At 32.8% G+C, this 21,352-nt stretch overlaps 1 protein-coding gene across 1 annotated transcript in view; it reads right to left on the bottom strand.

Moving 5' to 3' along the window:
- The window catches only part of LOC118190614 (KICSTOR complex protein ITFG2-like), an 84,023-nt gene extending 68,862 nt beyond the window's left edge, over positions 1-15,161 (bottom strand). Inside the window, exon 1 of the mRNA XM_085819955.1 lies at positions 14,964-15,161. Coding sequence (XP_085676081.1) covers positions 14,964-15,059 — 96 coding nt within the window. The 5' untranslated portion in view covers positions 15,060-15,161. The remainder of the gene's footprint in view (positions 1-14,963) is intronic.
- Between the last annotated feature and the right edge of the window lie 6,191 nt (positions 15,162-21,352).

Below are 21,352 nucleotides of genomic sequence, written 5' to 3'. Positions count from 1 at the left end.
CTCCTTTCTGCATGTTTTTGTGGTGTAATGGTTAGCACACTCGGCGCATATGCGAGATATCCAGGTTCGATTCCCGGTGAGGGCATTGCTCATTTTCCACATCTCAAGCATCGAAAATAACTTAATGACTCTACAGTAGATCTTCAAGGAAACTGCAATAAATCAGCTGCAGTGGTAGCTTTAGCAATTACAATGGCATATTTATTGCTAATTATACTTCTGCATGGCATGTTTTCTACACATAAGTTACTGGCAATATATGAAAGCCAGCATTCTGTATAATACCTAGACATTTTACAGAATACCAAAAACTGCTCAGCAACATATGAAACAATTAACATTATTAACTGTATCTATTAATATCATTAATCATAACTGTAATCACAATATAGCAGATTATGTAATCATAATATAGATCATAATATAGCAGATTGTATGTATGTACATCTTGTAATCATCACTGAGCACATAACAAACATATAAAAACAATACATGGCGCAGTCGACAACAGATTAAAAAAGAAAATCTTTATTGAAGAACCATGCAATGTCACTTATGAATAACCCCAAAGATTTTCTAAACAAAAACATGATGGGAAGTTGTTTACAATGAAATCGAAACTTCCATGCTGGTAAGTGTGTTGTTTATTTTTAGTTGAAGTGACTAAAAATACGAATATATAAACTATTTACAGTTCTAAATTAATTAAACATGGATGGATTAAAGCCACCAAGTAATCTAAATTTCGAAGGTAATTTAAGCGAAAATTGGAAAAAATGGAAACAATTCCAAATTTATATGTTGGCGTCTGGTGGTGTTATTAAATCACCTGAAATTAAAGTAGCTATTTTATTGCATATTATTGGTGAAGAAGCACTTGAAAAGTTTAATACTTTTAATTGAAGTGAAGAAGATAAGAAGGATGTTGACAAAGTAATTGAAGCTTTCAAAAATTTTTGCATATTGAAAGCAAACGAAAGTGTTGATAGACATATATTTTTCTGTGGAACACAACACGTAGGTGAATCGTTTGATGATTTCTTAACCGATTTAAAGAAATTAAGTAGCAACTGTGGATTTGCAGAATTAAAAGATAGTTTAATAAGAGATAGTATAGTAAGTGGACTTCTAAACAAAAATCTCAAAGATAGATTATTAAGAGAAGATCAATTAACATTGGAGAAATTGTATTAAAATGTGTAAAGCTTCTTAATTAGCAGAACTTCAGCTGAAAAGTTTAACTGAAGAAAATAAAATAGAAGTGATCAAACATAATAAATTTCCACCTTCAGAGGAAAAAGGTCAGCCTTGTAAGAAAAACTATCATGTAAAACAAAAGCAACAGAGTACTAAATCTTCTTCAGACTATCAAGGAAATAAGTACAATAATCTGAAACCACGTAGAAAAATGTGGAACTTTTTATAAGTTATACAATTGTCCTGCTTATAATAAGATTTGCTTGTACTGTAAAAAGAAAAATCACTTTTCTAAAATGTGCACTTATAAAAATGTTAATGTTGTACAGAATAATTTTGAGCATGAGTTGCATAATAATGGTAATGAATATATTTTAGGGTCAGTAGAAGATACAAATCCATTTTCTAAAAATAGAACAGAATGGTTTGAAAAACTAAAAGTAAACATATCTAAATATTTATTTGTTAAGTTGGATACTGGAGCTCGGTGTAATGTGTTACCATTGCCTAAATTTAAACAATTAAATTTAAGAGATAAATGTTTAACTAAATCAGTCACTTTAAGTCACTTTAAATAATTACAATGGTACTACAATTGATGTAGTTGGAGAATGCAAATTACTATGTGAAACATTGAAAGGGGACAAGGATGAAGTAGAATTTCAAGTTGTAGCATGTGATAAAACTGTTCCAGCTATTTTAAGTTTATCTACATTGCAAAAATTAAACCTAGTACAAAAGGTTTGTACAGTAAATCCTGATTCTAATGAAAAGTTACCAGAATCTTTAAAAGGATATCAAGATTTGTTTAAAGAAACTGGGGATTTAATTGGATATACATATATTAAATTAAATCCAGGAGCTGTTGGTAAAATAGAGCCCTGTAGGAAAATTCCACTTAGCTTTTTAAATCCATTAAAAAAAGAATTAGCAAGAATGGAAAATGATGTTATTATAAAGAAAGTTAACCAACCAACAGAATTTATGAATCTATTAGTTGTAGTAAGGAAAAAGGATGGTAATTTAAGAGCGTGTTTAGATCCTCAGCACCTTAACTAAAATATACTGAGAGAACATTATCACATACCAACCTTTGAAGAAATTTCATCTCAAATGACAAATGCAAAGGTGTTTAGTATTTTAGATACAAACAAAGCATTTTGGTAAATTAAACTGTCAGATTCAAGTTGTGAATTTACTACATTTAATATTCTGTTTGGTAGATATTGTTTTTTGAGGTTGCCATATGGACTGAGTTCATCACCAAAAGTTTTCCACAGAAGTTTTTCTGAAATTTTTAGTGATTTAGAAGGAGTTCAAATATATATATATATAGATGACTTATTAGTTTCGGGTAAAGATATAAAAGAACATGGTTTAAGATTAAAGAAGTTGTTGGACAGAGCCAGAAAAAAGAATGTTAAGCTTAATTTAAATAAATGTAAATATAAGCTGAATGAAGTGAAATATACGGGACATATATTTTCTAAAGATGATTTAAAACCAGATGAAGACAAAATTAAGGCTATTCTAGATATAAAACCACCAAAAAATGTCGAAGAATTAGAAACTTTCCTAGGAATGATTACACGTTTCTAGATTTATACCTAATGTATCAGAATTGACATCATGTTTAAGAGATTTGTTGAAAAAACAAGTTATCTGGAACTGGACTGCAACACACGAAAAAGCATTTAGAAGATTAAAAGATGTCTTGGTAAATAAACCAATTTTACAGTATTATGATCTAAACATGCTAATAGTTTTATCCATAGATACATCCCAAGAAGGACTTGGAGCAGTCTTACTGCAGAATAATTTACCAATAGAATATGAATCTAAGGCATTAACATATATGCAGAAGAATTATGCTCAAATTGAAAAGGAAACTTTAGCTATTGTATTTGCGTATGAGAAATTTCACCAGTATATATTTGGAAAATATATTACAGTGGAAAGTGACTATAAACCACTAGAATCAATTTTCAAAAAGCCATTTAATAAATGCCCTGTAAGATTACAAAGAATGCGTACAAGATTACAGCCATATCAGTTTGAGATAAAATATAAAGCAGGAAAAGAACTTTTTATAGCAGATGCATTATCAAGATTATTCACTGATAAAGGATCTGATTTCTTTGAAGGAGACATAGAAGCTCATGTTGTATTGGTTGTAGAATGTATACCAATGTCTAAAGGTAAAATGGTTTTTCAACTGAAAACAGAAAAAGAAGTTTTTCAACTGAAAACAGAAAAAGATGAAGAACTACAAGTTTTAAGAAAATTAAAACTGGTTGGCCAGATGAAAAATGTATGGTTCCAGAACTGGCAAAACCATATTTTAACTTCAGAGAAGAACTATCAGAAGCAAATGGATTAATATTTAAAAATCCCTGTGTTGTTGTAACAAGAAGTTTACGAAAAGATATGTTAAGCAGAATTCATTATGGTTATTTAGGAGTAGTAAAATGCAAGATCAAAGCAAGAGAAATATTATATTGGCCAGGAATGTCGAAAGAAATTTAAGATTTGTTACTGAATTGTCAAACATGTTTAAGTTTAAAAAAAGCTAATACTAAAGAACCAATGATATCTAAAGAAATACCTAATAGTCCATGGGAAGTATTCGGAACAGATCTCTTTTACTTTGAAGGAAGGGATAATCTAATGGTTACAGATTATTTTAGCAAATATGTTGAAATTGGACATTTGGAAAATTTGTCAAGTGTAGCAGTGATAAAGCAATTGAAATCAGTTTTTGCAAGACATAGTATTCCGAAAATAGTATATTCGGATAATGGTCCACAATAAAGTTGCAAGAATTTTAAAGAATTGCAAGAAGATGGAATTTTGAAACCAGAACTTCAAATCCAAATTATCCATAATCTAATGGAATAGTTGAAAGACATATTCAAACTGTCAAGCGAATGTTAGAAAAAGCTGTAGTTGACAACAAGGATCCATATTTAGTATTACTGGAATATCGCAATTCTCCTATTTCAGATGAAATTAAGTCACCTGCAGAATTGATGGATGGAAGAAAAGTAAATGGTTTGATGCCTATAAAGCAAAATTTCGTACAAGCTAAACGATATGAAGTGTAAAAACAACATTTACTGAAGAGACAAACCTTACAAAAAAGTTATTATGATACGAATGCAAGACCGTTAAAACCATTGAAGGTAAGAGATCATGTGCACATAAAAGAGAAAGAGGGAAAACTAAATGAAAGAGGGAAAATTATAGAAGAAGAGGAAAGACCACGTTCATACAGGATTGTAAGAACAGATGGAAGAATTGTAGAAAAGAACAGAAGAGACCTTCTTAAAGGAACTAATCAGAAAGAGTTTGCAATACAAAATAACTATGAGAATGAAGTTACAGATGAACCCGAGATACCTGAGAATAGCAGGAGCACTTTAAATTCAGATGTGCTTTGTAAGTCCTTCAAAACCTAACAGAAGTGTCACCAAATACTGAAAGAGGTATAACATCATCAAATTTTTCAAATGGACATAACTATCAAAATCGTAAAAAAAAAAAAAAAAAACCTTGTATTTAGTGTAGGTATAATGAAACACTCAATCGATTTCGAGGGCAGCTAAAGGTCCCTCCTCATCAGGAGAAAGAAATACATAGAAAGAAGAAAATAGGAGAAGGAGTCACAGAAACACGTGGTCCTTATCAGCACTGCACGTGGTTATAACTAGATTTTTAATCAGAGTTGCACTGGCCGCCTACTTTTACTGAGCCAGGCTATCTGATCAAGCATAAAGAAATATTAGCGAAGTTAAACTAGGGAGCGAGGGACAAATGCACCTTACGCTCAAAATCTGAACTTCAAATAATGGAAAGCAACCACTGAACGGATTTTTTTTACCCTCTGGTAAAACCAAACGCGAGGAGGTAACGCCATCTATCGGCAAAAATAACTGAATTAAGATAGTAGAATTTTAAAGGCATTAGGAATTGGACTGGATTGGACTTCAAATCATTAACTAAACTTGCTAAATCTTTGTGAATGTGAAAAGCCTCAAGAAAATCCAATTCACCTATGAAAGAAGCCTTTTGGATGATTTTTGCAGGCCCAAAATCAAAATTATGATTAAAAGTCCAACTATGATACGCTATTGAAGACTTGTTAATTTCGCCTTTTTTGACATAAGATTCATGTTCCTTGATACGAAACTTCAACGCTCTTTTTGTTTGGCCAATATATCTTAAATCACACTGACACGATATACAGTCAAAAGTCGTTAATTCGGACACCCATAATTCGGAATGATCTATAATCCGGACCTCAAAACTAAAAACTTTCTGCGCATGCGCTGCGTTGACACATGCGCATAGGAGTTTCCGCGTGCGCGTAAGACCTTTTACGACTGCGCATATGAATGTGCGCAAATGCAGAATATGTTTTCGCGTGTGCGTTTTATGTATAATGGATGTATAAGCTAAAATTATCTAATTATCTATTTCAGTTAATGTTGATGATTGCATTGTTCCTTAATTTTCGAATTGGATCCCGCTTATTATTTTTTGCAGACTGTAAGAGCAATTTTATAAAAGTAAGCTTAAACTTTCGATTATATCAAATAGAATTTCCGATATATATTTGTTAATATGTAAAGGATCTAAAGCCAAAGTATGTTTTGAAATCCGAAATGTTTATCAATTTCACGCTGCTCGGCGGGGGGATCGCCGCGGCGGGCACGTAATGAATTGGAAGTTGATCTGTCAGCACTATCCTTATCTTCAGCGCAGATGTTTTTATTTTATTTGGCTTATAATTCCTTACCAAATGTAGTATTTCATCTCGATATGCTCCGTCTTTGATATGATTTAAAACAAGTTCCTCGTCATTATACAGTCAAAAGTCGTTAATTCAGACACCCATAATTCGGAATGATCTATAATTCAGACATCAAAACTAAAAACTTTCTGCGCATGCGCCGCGTTGACACATGCGCAGAGGCGTTCACGCGTGCGCGTAAGACCTTTTACAACTGCGCATATGAGTGTGCGCAAGTGCAGAATACGTTTTAGCGTGCGCATTTTATGTATAATGGACGTATAAGCTAAAATTATCTAATTATCTATTTCAGTTAATGTTGATGATTGCGTTGTTCCTTAATTTTCGAATTGCATCCGGCTTATTATTTTTTGCAGACTGTAAGAGCAATTTTATAAAGGTAAGCTTAAACTTTCGATTATATCAAATAGAATTTCCGATATATATTTGTTAATACGTAAAGGATCTAAAGCGAAAGTATGTTTTGAAATCCGAAATCTGTTTATCAATTTCACACTGCTCGGCGGCGGGCGCGTAATGAATTGGAAGTTGATTTGTCAGCACTATCCTTATCTTCAGCGCAGATGTTTTTATTTTATTTGGCTTATAATTCCTTACCAAATGTAGTATTTCATCTCGATATGCTCTGTCTTTGATATGATTTAAAACAAGTTCCTCGTCATTATAATTCGCTTCCGATAGCGAAGAAACGTGACAGAGGTTATTGAAAACAAAAAAATTTCGATTGGCAAATTAGTCGGTGTTCTTGACACAGCAATTATAGGACTTGAATGGCGGAACTTTGTAACTGAACAAGAAATTATGTCTGTTTAATAGAATTAAAGAGAAAGTATTATCACATGAAACGAAGCAAAACTTAAACAACTTACATTGAAAGAAATGTTTAATAAAGTAAACAAATAAATATTAAGCTTTTTCTTTTTGCAAATTTTGATACCGTTTAGATCATAATTGTTCTTTATTTCATAAATTACGGTTTCATATTTTTAATTTTAGAATTTCTGCATGCCATCTTACGAGATTTAAACTGATTATCTATAATCCGGAAAAATCGATAATCCGGAATCGCCGAAGTCCCGACGAGCCTGGATTAACGACTTTTGACTGTAATTCGCTTTTGATAGCGAAGAAAGTGACAGAGGTTATTGAAAACGAAAAAATTTCGATTGACAAATTAGTCGGTGTTCTCGACACAGCAATTATAGGACTTGAACAGCGGAACTTTGTAACTGAACAAGAAATTATGTCTGTTTAATAGAATTAAAGAGAAAGTATTATCGCATGAAACGAAGCAAAACTTAAACAACTTACATTGAAAGAAATGTTTAATAAAGTAAACAAATAAATATTAAGCTTTTTCTTTTTGCAACTTTTGATACCCTTTAGATCAAAATTGTTCTTTATTTCATAAATTACGGTTTCATATTTTTAATTTTAGAATTTCTGCATGCCATCTTACGAGATTTAAACTGATGATCTATAATCCGGAAAAATCGATAATCCGGAATCGCCGAAGTCCCGACGAGTCCGGATTAACGACTTTTGACTGTATAATAAATTCCCCAAGAATTCAAGACAGAAACACAATCTTTTAGAATCGAAGGGTGAATTTCATTAATAGGGGAGAAACCGACTTGAAAATTGAATTTCTGGATTTTACGATTTTGATTGTCACATTAGCATGTTTCTCTTCTAGTCTGGATATAACTATGTTACTCGATCTGGTAGAACTGTTAAGAAACCTTATTATTTAAAAGAATATGTTTAATTTTACTATTATTATTATTTTTGATAAAAAGGGAGATATTAGATATGTAACTGTATTACTATCATTAATCATAACTGTAATCATAATATAGCAGATTAGCAATGTAGAATATATGTGTGTAAATCTTGTAATTATCACTGAGCACATAACAAACATATAAAAATAATACATTAGTCATTCTAATAGAATGCCAATTGACAAACCTGCAAAGTATGAAATGCATTTCCAATTCATTTCAAAAATCCATACATTTAATACATTCATTCCATAATTCCATACATTTTACATACTGTTTTCTTTAACAAAAAAGGCATAAATTTTGTTTTATGTAACTTATTTTTCTTTGCATATTTTGAATAATAGTTGGCCACAGTCATATACTTTCAATTAAAGAAGTGTTTAAATGATGAATATATTCAGGTTTTGGCAATGTCAAATTCAAAAATAACTGATAATTTTGGAAAAATAAGGAAATCTAACTTTTAATTCAATCTCCCACTCCCCATGCTTATACAGTACAAAGTCCATAATCCGGACGTCCATTATTCGGAACAATCTATAATTCGAACCTCAAAGCCACAATTTTTTTTTTTTTTTTTTTTTGTATGCTTTACGCATGTGCGTTTAATGTATAATGGATGGTATAAGATAGGCTAAAATTATCTTTACTGATTATGCGGCATTTCAGTTAATGTTGCAGATTACGCTGTTCCTTAATCTTCTAATTGGATCCGGCTTATTATTTTTTGCACACTGTTAGAGCAATTTTATAAAAATTAAGCTTGAACTTTCGATTATGTCAAAAAGAGTTTCCAATTCTGGAGCTGCCAAAGGATCGCATGTTTGGATGTCCTGCAAACAAAAAGTGGAATTGCTGCAAAAAATGGATAAAGCCATATCCGTCTCAAGATTATGCGAGGAGTATATGACATTGGAAAGTCAACTGTATATGACATAAGCAAAAAGAAAAAGGAATTTTTTGAATTTTTTGTGGATTCCGACACCCCACTTGCAATGAATAACAGAAAAAAGGTTTGTTATGCTAAAAGTGACCATCATGACAAAGTGATGATTGAATGGGTCAGACAGCGTCGCAGCGAGGGCGTGCCATTGACAGGTCCAATGCTAATGGCTCAAGCCAAAATATTTCAAGAAGAAATGAACTTAAACACTGAGTGCACATATTCGACAGGTTGGTTAAGCAAATTTAAAAATCACCATGCTATAAGACAATTAAAAATTTCAGGTGATACTGAAGCTGCTGAACAATTTGCAGATGAATCCATTGAACTCAATACTAGTGAAGAATTATCTCCAGAACAAATTTACAACGCTCATGAACCTGAATGGTCTTTTCTGGCAATATGTACCATGAAATACCTTGGCAACCTCTACAGAAAAGGCTCCAACTGGTGGAGATTCCAAAGCAAAACTAACAATTTTAGCATGTGCAAATGCTACAGGAATGCACAAGTGCAAACTTTTCATAATTGGAAAACATGTATGAGCATTTAAAGGAGTAACGATTTTTCCCGTTACATATCGCACAAATAAAAAAGCATGGATGACACAAGCGTTGATGAATGATTGGCTTGAAAGTCATTTTATATTCCAGCTCGGTGACATTTGAATTCGGTTAGTTTACCCGATGACTCAAAAATAGTCCTGATTGTTGACAACTGTTCGGCGCATACTTCACTTAAAGCTTTAGTGAAAAATAATGTATCAGTATTATTCTTCCCTCCAAATTGTACATCTATCATTCAGCCTATGGATATGGGAATAGTGCATGTGCTGAAATGGAAATATAAAATAGCATTTTTAAAATCTATGTTAAATTTCTCGAACAATGGCAAGACAAATCAAGACTTTTTGAAATTTTTAGCATAAAATCTGCTGTGTGGAGCATCGCAAGATCATGGGAGAATGTGTCTCCAGATACGTTAAAAAATGCTTGGCATAATTTATGGCCAGCTACAATATTCCATGGTGAGGATGATGAAGATGATAGTCGCAAATTTGAAGGTTTTCGGACATCGCAAACTAAAGGTGAAATTTTCTAGTTATTGGATTTTGTAAAGAAATGTGGAGAAGCAGTAATAAATTAAGACGATATAACAGAAGGTTTTCATTGCGACGGCAATGCCCCAATCATCAATCAATTAACGGATGGCGAAATCTGTAGTATGGTTCTAGATTCAGAAAATACCGCTTCCGATAGTGAAGAAAGTGACAGAGAAGTTATTGAAAACGAAAAAATTTCAATTGACAAGTTAGTCAGTATTCTCGACACAATTACAGGACTTGAACAGTGGAACTTTGTAACTGAACAAGAAATTATGTTTTCTTATAGAATTACAGAGAAAGTATTAGCACAAAAAACGAAGCATATTAAACAACTTACATTTAAAGAAATGTTTAATAAAGTAAACAAATAAATATTAAGTTTTTCTTTTTGTAAATTTTGATATCCTTTAGATCATAATTGTTCTTTATTTCATAAATTACGGTTTCATATTTTTAATTTTATAATTTCTGCATGCCATCTCACCAGATTTAAACTGATGATCTATAATCCGGAAAAATCGATAATTCGGAATCGCCGAAGTCCCGACGAGTCCAGATTAAAGACTTTTGACCGTATATATTTATTAATATCTCTTTTTTTATTAAATTTATTTGAATCTTCCTTCCACATTTTGTAATTTAGGTTCATTCTAAATAAAATTTGCCAATTTTTACGATTTATTTTTTAAATTTGTATTTTTAAATAATTTTCATAAATTTAAAAAAAAATTATAACCTATAGAATTTTTACCATCATCTTAAGGTAAATGTATTTCTAAGCATACCTGCAAAAAATGAGTTTTTTATTCAAAATTTCCTAAGAGATATGTGTATCCCTTGTATTATCGCGAAGCTGTTGTTTCATTTATGGTAATCTAAGTAGCTGAAACGTTTCGCAAATATACTTTTACCTAGAATTGGGTGCTCCTTTGACCTTTTTAACTGAAAATATATTGATGTGTGCATGGACAAAGTCAGAGGAATGCCAAGTTTACACAATTCTCTGATGTTTTTTTGGCTAATCTTTAGAATATGATAACAGGTACTTTGGCGACATTTTGGTAAGGCGATAAAGGTTACTAGCTAGGACTTTAGCAATAATCTGAGAAGTACACAGTTCGAATCACAGATTATTTTGTCTCAGAGAAATGAGAGATTATAAAACATGTAATGTGACATTTTCCAGAAAATTTCGATCGTGATTTTAGCTAATAAGCACTTAGAAACAATTTCGCTGCTAAAGTGCAGAATCGCCCACTTATTTGTTTGGCGCTTTTTACAAGAGTAAGAAGAATTGGATTTTTGTCAATTTTCTTTGACTTTTTAAGTGAAAATAGGTCGATGTGTACATAGATAAAGTCAAGAATGAGCACAATGCCATTTTTGTGCAATACTGGAATGTTTTTTTAAGTGAAAATAGGTCGACATGTACATGGATACCAAGTATGTGCAATTCTTAAAAACGCGGCAAGCAGTTTGCGATTCTGAACTTTCTTCCAATTTCGCACCTAATCTTTATCATGATTAAGCATTTTTGTTCAATTAAAGTTCTAGTATAAGCATAATTCGGCTAGCAGATTGTTGGAAAAAATGTTGAGTAAAAAAAAAAAAAAACAAGCCTTTACTTCGTGAAAACAAAGTGTCATCCAAAACAAAACTATCAAGTTGCTGTAGCAGGGTTGGTCGCCATATTTTTGGCAAAAAATTGGCAAGTTACCATAATGTAAAGATTCACCGTTTTTTTAAGTGAAAACAGGTTGACGTGTACATGGATAAAATCAAGGGAGTGCACAGTGCCTAGTTTGTGCAATTCTGGGATGTTTTTTCATGTGAAAATAGGTTTATGTGTACATCGATAGCGAGTTTGTGTAATTATTTTACTTGTTATTTTGTTTTTTGTGTAACGGCAATTTTTGACGCTAAAATCGCCGCTACACAAAGCCAAAATAACAAGTCAAAGAATTGCATAAACTAGGTATCCATGTACTGCCAAAAATCGATAATTTTCCCCAAGGGGTACCTGTAAATATACTTTTACCAATGATGCCTTAATATATTGATGAACCATGACATATTCAAGTATTACTCTGTTCCCAATAGTGTTTCACGATATCTGAACTGTATTTGCCCTATCGTACTTAAGCACTCCTGATTTATTTTAGAATTTACCTTACCTTTATCCATACTTGAACAATTAATCTTTATAAACAACATTTATATTTTGATAATCAACTTTTAAAATCATCCACTGAATGATAGCAAACGAAAACTTGTTGGCTCAAGTAAATACTAAAAAAATGTACTATATGATTCAGTAATTCCTCTCAGAATTTTTTTATTAAAACTCATGCTTCTACATAACCATCAATTTTAATAAATTCGGTTTTGAGGGCCGTAAAAAATCGCCAAACTATTGTTGATGTCAATGCTGCCAAAAATAATTGCGGAACCCTAACGCAAGAAAGGAAGTATAATAGTAAATAACTATTTAAGATTGATGTTTTAATTTAAATTAAAAGTTAATGTCATATAGTACATTTTATTTTTATAATTTATATAAAAAAGGCTAAACATGACTGAATGGAAGCATAAGAGTAAATAACTATTTCAGATTATTATTTTAATGTAGATAAAAGGTTAATTTCACATCATACAATTTATTATTATTATTATTTATATAAAAAAAGGCTAAAATAACTGAATGGAAACATAATACAGTCAAAAGTCGTTAATCCGGACTCGTCGGGACTTCGGCGATTCCGGATTATCGATTTTTCCGGATTATAGATAATCAGTTTAAATCTCGTAAGATGGCATGCAGAAATTCTAAAATTAAAAATATGAAACCGTAATTTATGAAATAAAGAACAATTATGATCTAAACGGTATCAAAATTTGCAAAAAGAAAAAGCTTAATATTTATTTGTTTACTTTATTAAACATTTCTTTCAATGTAAGTTGTTTAAGTTTTGCTTCGTTTCATGTGATAATACTTTCCCTTTAATTCTATTAAACAGACATAATTTCTTGTTCAGTTACAAAGTTCCGCCGTTCAAGTCCTATAATTGCTGTGTCAAGAACACCGACTAATTTGCCAATCGAAATTTTTTTGTTTTCAATAACCTCTGTCACGTTTCTTCGCTATCGGAAGCGAATTATAATGACGAGGAACTTGTTTTAAATCACATCAAAGACAGAGCATATCGAGATGAAATACTACATTTGGTAAGGAATTATAAGCCAAATAAAATAAAAACATCTGCGCTGAAGATAAGGATAGTGCTGACAAATCAACTTCAAATTCATTACGCGCCCGCCGCCGAGCAGCGTGAAATTGATAAACAGATTTCGGATTTCAAAACATACTTTCGATTTAGATCCTTTACATATTAACAAATATATATCGGAAATTCTATTTGATATAATCGAAAGTTTAAGCTTTCCTTTATAAAATTGCTCTTACAGTCTGCAAAAAATAATAAGCCGGATGCAATTCGAAAATTAAGGAACAACGCAATCATCAACATTAACTGAAATAGATAATTAGATAATTTTAGCTTATACGTCCATTATACATAAAATGCGCACGCTAAAACGTATTCTGCACTTGCGCACACTCATATGCGCAGTCGTAAAAGGTCTTACGCGCACGCGTGAACGCCTCTGCGCATGTGTCAACGCGGCGCATGCGCAGAAAGTTTTTAGTTTTGATGTCCGGATTATAGATCATTCCGAATTATGGGTGTCCGAATTAACGACTTTTGACTGTAGTAAATACCTATTTCAGATTTTTATTTTAATTTAGATGAGACGTTAATTTCACATAATACAATTTTGTATTATGAAAAAAAAAATTTATGAAAAAAAGGCTAAATACATTTGAAATTAAATGGGTGGCATAAAATTTTTTACGTCTTCCAACATAGCAGAAAAAATTTCAGTTTATTTGTGCAAATGTCTCTACATAAGCTCGGAGAAGTAAGAATCAAAATGCTGTCAAGCAGTGCCTCGATGGCATTTATTACGCCATTTAGCACTGCCCCACAGCCGCTCTACTGTTTGTGTATGACACCCACTTTCCGGGTCCACAAAATTGTAGTTGTGGTTGACAGTAAAATGTTCAAAACCGGCATCTTGCAGTTCATCTGACTTGTACGATTTCCAGCAGTCAATATAAATAATGCTTCCTTCTGCGATATTATCCTTTATGATGTTCAATACGGTTTTTGCCGATCGATTTCGAACAGCGACTAAGAAACATTCATCTGATTCTCTGCATAATCTGCCGAAACCCCATTATGGCAGAAGAACACGTCCAACATTGTTCTTTCTTTTACTGAAAAGGCTTTTGTCTACTTCAATAATTTTACCACATCTGCCAATTCTAGACTTGGGCCGAGCAATTAAAGCTGCGGCACACACCTCACGCATGTAACTGTTCCAGTCTACAACTGTACAGTGAGTTCTTGAAATGGAGTTCACAAAATTCAACAGATGTCATTTCCTGACAACAAAAATAGATGAACCTAACGGCTGTAAGGAAGAGGATTTTCGATCCTTCAAACCAATTTTTACTTCTTAATCCTTTCTTCTCATTACAGGTTTCTTTCCTGCACCACCATTTTGTTACCGAGTTATCGCTAAAGCATAATTTCATCTCATGATTGTTCAAACATAATTTTCTATCAAGAATAATGCCTTTTTGAAAAATTTCTATTGCAGACTTTTCTTCACTCGGCAATTCCCACATTGTAAAGTCCATAGCTTTATCGAAAAGGGAATTAAAAAATTAAACTAGTATTTCAATGGCGACTTAAAAATATAGAATTATCTAAAACTTACGCAATTTGAAATCAGAGCGTTCGCGAGATTTGGCGTGCTGTTTAATGGACGAGTTTGTAAGATTTGGCGCTTTTGCGCATGCATTTTCGCTGCAATTTTTTACGGTCCCCGAAACCGAATTGTACCGAAATTTTTATTAAAACTCATGCTGTTCAAAAGCTTCTACGGCAGTTTTCAGATAACCGTCAATTTTAATAAATAAATCATTAAGTTTAAAAATGTTATTAATTTTATATCACATTCAGAGCATTTATTCGACAGAAAAAATGCACTCACATTATCGTTGTCTACATCTCCTAAAGTCATCGCACATTTCGATACATTTCCCTTGAATTCAAATTCTAATTGTGATACGAATGATACCGCACGCATATTATTCACAATAACTTAACACACCAGATACGGTAAAAGCGCAGAATAGGCTGCATCAACAAAGTTCAGTATCAAGGTTCTTTAATATACTCAGTATGAGGAGCTGCGTGACGTCATTAAATGGGTGGGACTAAGCTTATGACGTCACAATGTAGTCTCGCATTTACACTACGTGTACTTTCTATTTTCTCTTAAAAATAACAATAATAAATTGTTTATTATTGTAAATTAATATCAAATTCCTTACTTTTAATTTACATTTATAACATTTAAGTTTAGGCGTTACTGATAATAAGTATAATAAACCGTTTATAAAATTACCATGATACAGTGAGCGAATTCTACCAATTATTAAAACGATAAACAACGTCGCAGTCTCTAATAGTTGTAGAGCTTCAATATTAAATTATTATTTTTTTTTATTAATTTTTTTTATTTATACAAATAAACTATTTTTTTTTAAATTTAAATTCATATTGTGGAACATTTCAATTTTATCATTTTTACAAATTACCTTCTTGCTACGTAACGACATAATTCCTTACATACCAATAATTAGACAATTTTCATTATTTCTAAAAATTTTAAACTTTACGTTAATAAAAAAAGAATATTTTTTATTGCATATGAACATCATTACATAGCTTTCATATCAGTTTCTAAAATTCCTAAATCACGCTATATTCTGTGCAGGCATGCTAGAATTCTACGCATTAATAAATAAAAAAATCTAATTCCTCAGAATGAAAGAAAATAATATAATAAAATAAATACTACAAACTTGGAACACTAAGCAATGCTTCACATACGCACACACACACATATTATTTGCAATTACGATACCAAACACTACGTATTAAAATATGAGGTAAACGTTACTTCAAGCGTTAAAGTTTACAGTTTTGCTACTGTTGAGTCGATCGTCGGACTATCCATATATATCGTAAATCAGAAAGCGTTATAAACATATCAAAAAACAAAAAATTAAAAATACAATTTAAATGAAAAATTATGTCTTAAATATAATTCACAATTAAAACAACAATACAAATTTAAAATACACAAACGATATGTTAAACATTGCACATAAATAAAGTCACATTACTCCTCGACATCACGCACAACCTCGTTTTCCCTTTTACACAACGATCAGTATTCGCTCGAAAAACATTAAAGAATTCCACAAACTCGGTGTCCTTGTGCTCATTTATCTATTTTCACTTAAAGAAAAATCAGACAATTGCTCAAACTCGGCATTGCGCACCACATTGGCTTTGCCCATGTGCACATCGATCTATTTTCACTTAAAAAAACATTCCAGAGTTGCACAAACTCGGCATTGCGCACCACATTGGATTTGCCCATGTGCACATCGACCTATTTTCACTTAAAAAAACATCCCAGAATTGCACAAACTCGGCATTGCGCACCACATTGGCTTTTCCCATGTGCACATCGATCTATTTTCACTTAAAAAAACATCCCAGAGTTGCACAAACTCGGCATTGCGCATCACATTTGATTTGCCCATGTGCACATCGACCTATTTTCACTTAAAAAAACATCCCAGAATTGCACAAACTCGGCATTGCGCACAACATTGGCTTTTCCCATGTGCACATCGATCTATTTTCACTTAAAAAAACATCCCAGAGTTGCACAAACTCGGCATTGCGCACCACATTGGCTTTTCCCATGTGCACATCGATCTATTTTCACTTAAAAAAACATCCCAGAGTTGCACAAACTCGGCATTGCGCACCACATTGGCTTTTCCCATGTGCACATCGATCTATTTTCACTTAAAAAAACATCCCAGAGTTGCACAAACTCGGCATTGCGCACCACATTGGCTTTTCCCATGTGCACATCGATCTATTTTCACTTAAAAAAACATCCCAGAGTTGCACAAACTCGGCATTGCGCACCACGTTGGATTTGCCCATGTGCACATCGACCTATTTTCACTTAAAAAAACATCCCAGAATTGCACAAACTCGGCATCGCGCACCACATTGGCTTTACCCATGTGCACATCCATCTATTTTCACTTAAAAATACATCCCAGAATTGCACAAACTCGGCATCGCGCACAAACTCGGCATTGCGCACCACATTGGCTTTTCCCATGTGCACGTCGATCTATTTTCACTTAAAAAAACATCCCAGAGTTGCACAAACTCGGCATTGCGCACCACATTGGATTTGCCCATGTGCACATCGACCTATTTTCACTTAAAAAAAATCCCAGAATTGCACAAACTCGGCATCGCGCACCACATTGGCTTTGCCCATGTGCACATCGATCTATTTTCACTTAGAAAACATCCCAGAATTGCACAAACTCGGCATCGCGCACATACTCGGCATTGCGCATCACATTGGCTTTGCCCATGTGCACATCGATCTATTTTCACTTAAAAAAACATCCCATAGTTGCACAAACTCGGCATTGCGCACCACATTGGATTTGCTCATGTGCACATCGACCTATTTTCACTTAAAAAACATCCCAGAATTGCACAAACTCGGCATCGCGCACAAACTCGGCATTGCGCACCACATTGGCTTTGCCCATGTGCACTTCGATCTATTTTCACTTAAAAAAACATCCCAGAGTTGCGCAAACTCTGCATTGCGCACCACATGGCTTTGCCCATGTGCACATCGATCTATTTTCACTTAAAAAACATCCCAGAATTGCACAAATTTGGCATAGCGCACCACATTGGCTTTGCCCATGTGCACGTCAACCTATTTTCACTTAAAAAAACATCCCAGAATTGCACAAACGCGGCATTGCGCACCACATTTCTGGATCTTTAAAACTCAAGCTATGATTGACTTTCAGGTGCGCATACCCTTCGAACTCGAGACAGTCGTACGCTTTCCAACAATCGGATATAATAATCGATCCTGGTAGAACATTCTCTTTAATGATTTCTAGCAATGTTTCGGCACCTCTGTTTTCAACAACTCTAAAGACGCATTTATCTGTTCCTCTCTCAACCAAACCAAAAACCCATTTTCCTTCGACTCTTTTACCTCTATGATACTTTTGCTTGCCAAACTTGCTTTCGTCGATTTCGACAATGACACCTTCCCCACCCAACTTAACATTCTCCTTCAAACATAACTCCATGCATACTTCTCTACAAAAACTTTTCCAATCTGTCACCGTATTTTTAGCAATACGTAATTCCGTTCGTATAAAATCATTCCCGCACTTACACAACCACATATAGGTAACTCGCAAAACATCACACATGCTCAATTTACTCTTCGCAAACCAGGAGTTCTTTCGAATTGATCTTGAAATTCGATGCCTACATTCGCCTCCAGTAACTCTGCACATCCACTCAAAACCGTCTATACGGTTTTTTCGCTCTACTAGTTTCATATTTGTTCCACAAATCGGGCACTTATACGATATTGCAGTCAAACCTTTCTCCATACACCACTCAATAACACATTTTTTATCTCTTCGCTCCAACTGATAAAAGAAATCCAGATTCAAATACTCATCCATTCTGCAGTAAGCACCGAATTAAACACACTCATGAATAATTAAAACATTCTTTAAGCAAAAGAATTCTTTTCTGTATTTTCAGAAGTTACGGTTATAATTTTTAATTCATGCATTCAATATTTTCAATTGTTTGCTAATGATGGTTTCAATCGTTTGGTATCTTAATAATACATTTGTGAGAGATAATTCGTTGCGCTAAATGCTAACAATACCACACAACACACAAAAGTAGATTTACAATTTAAAAAATCTCGCACAGAACATTATAAACCTACTATTTCAACTCAGTTAAAATATAATATAAGTTTTCTTTAAATACGAAGCTATAGGATACTTATAACTTGTTTTGAAGAAGAGCCGTAACTAATATTACGTCATAAAAAGGTGTGTCCAAGCATAAGAGAAGTAAACACAGCATCGACTGATGCAGCCTATTCTGCGATTTAGCCCAAGAGACTTATAATTACGAAAGAATAGAAAAGAAAATTTATTTAGAATAATTTTCGAATACTCGTATAAAAAAAAGTTTCGCACAAGATACAAAAACGTGCGTTTTGCACTTTTTAAGCGTTTCTGCTCTAAACCGGGATCCATCTTATTTTGAAAGAAGTTACTATTTAGCACCAAAAATTATAAATTTTCTCATTTTGGCACTTTGCATATTTTATTAATTGATTACAGACAGACTTTGCAGTAATATTTTTTTCAAAAGTTAGTAGTTTATGCTTAAGAAAACGAATTTATTTTATGTTTCTAATGAGCACAGAGTTGCTTTCGGATAAAAAAAAAACAGACAGAATTCAGATAAACAGTATTTAATCTGAATAAAGTTACTTCTTTAAAAGATATAACTTCAACCAAGGAGAAACATCATTTATAAATCGTAACACTTGACAGATGTGATGGCTATTGGTAAGCCACACATATTTTCTTATCATTATTTATCTAATCTGAGTTGGCAACCTTTTTCAATTTTGTAGTTTGTATGCCAATGCCAATTGATTTGCAAGTTTCGGACAAGGAGGTTAGAATCAAGGAGGTTAGAATAGAAGGAGGGAAGGTTCAACTCAAACGGTGAAGCTTGGCGGCCATCTTCCTGTTATCACCGTGACTTGTGCAAGGAAGTCTGTCATTGCAACATTTTTTTTCTTTTCTTTTTGAAGCATGTCAGCTTGTATTGCATATGGATGCACAAATAGATTCTCGAAAAAAATTCCGGGCATTATTTTTCACACGTAAGTATCAATTTTCTTTTTTTATGTAATATGACAACTATGTCAAAAATATCACAATGTCATGTGGTTTTCTTTCCAGATGTGAAAAAAAAGGACTTAAAATAGGTTATTTAATATAACTATAATCAAAATATATTAAATACATTTTAATGTTTCTGTTTATAGCTGGTATCTTCGTTCCTTAAGATACAACGCTATATGGTAGGATATAATTGTATAATTTGAACGTTTTAGTTAATTCGTTTTATAACTTTCATGAAAAGTAAGAAATCAATTGTTACTATTTTTATTAATTGTAAAGGTGTTAAATAAAGCAATGCTTTTCTTTATATATTAATTATTATTCATTTTTTTAAGATAAACTGTTCTGTTGTTAAAAATTTTTGCATAAACTTACAAATTTCTGGGCAGTATAGTGATAAAATTAAGTAAAATATTTACACAATTGAACATGTGGAAAGATTTATCCAAAAACTTATATAGGTGTATTTCTGTAATTCAACTTAATTAAAGGCAGTTCCTTTGACATTAATAAATATGAAATGCTCATAAACTGAAATCAATGAATTCTGTTTTATTTTATTAAGATTTATTTTCTAACCTAAGCGAATCCGTGAAATATGCAGAAACATCGTTTTTTAAAGGCTTTAATATTATGCGCATGCATTTAGATTTCGAACTATTTCTTAACAATTTGCTGTACATAGTAAATTATGGATATCATATTTATTACTTTAAAACAAAAATTCAACAATAGCGGGGGATTTCATTATAAATTTAACATAATTTTACTGGAAAATAAATGCACGGAACAGCTTAGAAACACGTACATGTCACTGCCGTAATGCAATGTTTTTAAGTCACAAACATGGACGCCGCTTGTTCGGCGGAGTTTCATTCCCCGATAGTGGAGGAAACTGCGAACCCTCCCTCCTTCTATTCTAACCTCCTTGGTTTCGGAGTGCCCATGGTTCAAAACCATGTACCTCCACATCAGAATTACTAATAGTGAGCAGAAATAGGAAAAATTTTGCATAAGTGAATTACTTGCTGCTCAATAGAGAGAGCCACAGGCTCGAGAAAGTTTAGGGATAGGGATAAGATAATAAAAACTTAAATATCATAATTTTTTTATAAGTTTTTAGGTTTTTATAATTTTTTTGTACTTTTATATTTTTTTTTGTTTGTTTGTTTTTATAATTTTTTAATACACGATACAAACACTAAAGCAAAAAGCGGATAGGAAAGAGTTTACGATTAATAGGCTCATTGGCATGTGGCTTGTGTAGGATAGTGCAAATAATAAATGGGAACGCGGTGAAAATATTCTTAGGCAGATTTAGAATCTGCGGGAGATGTGATTCTTAAGTAAACAGATTGATAACTTTGCTTGAAGATCTTGAATTGCTGGTGCTGATGATGTTATAAGCAATTATATGGCAGCTCGTTGAAGAGACGTCCTTCCCTCATGAATAGAAGTTGAGACCTTCCCAGTGGAGCGGTGTTTGAGACACCAGGGTGCCTGTGCC

The sequence above is a fragment of the Stegodyphus dumicola genome, chromosome 7, assembly GCF_044657685.1.
Source record: "Stegodyphus dumicola isolate Sdum_Otavi_A_Nest chromosome 7, ASM4465768v1".
Lineage (NCBI taxonomy): Eukaryota > Metazoa > Arthropoda > Arachnida > Araneae > Eresidae > Stegodyphus > Stegodyphus dumicola.
Note: the sequence above shows the minus strand (reverse complement) of the source record. Positions and strands in the feature narration are given on the sequence as shown.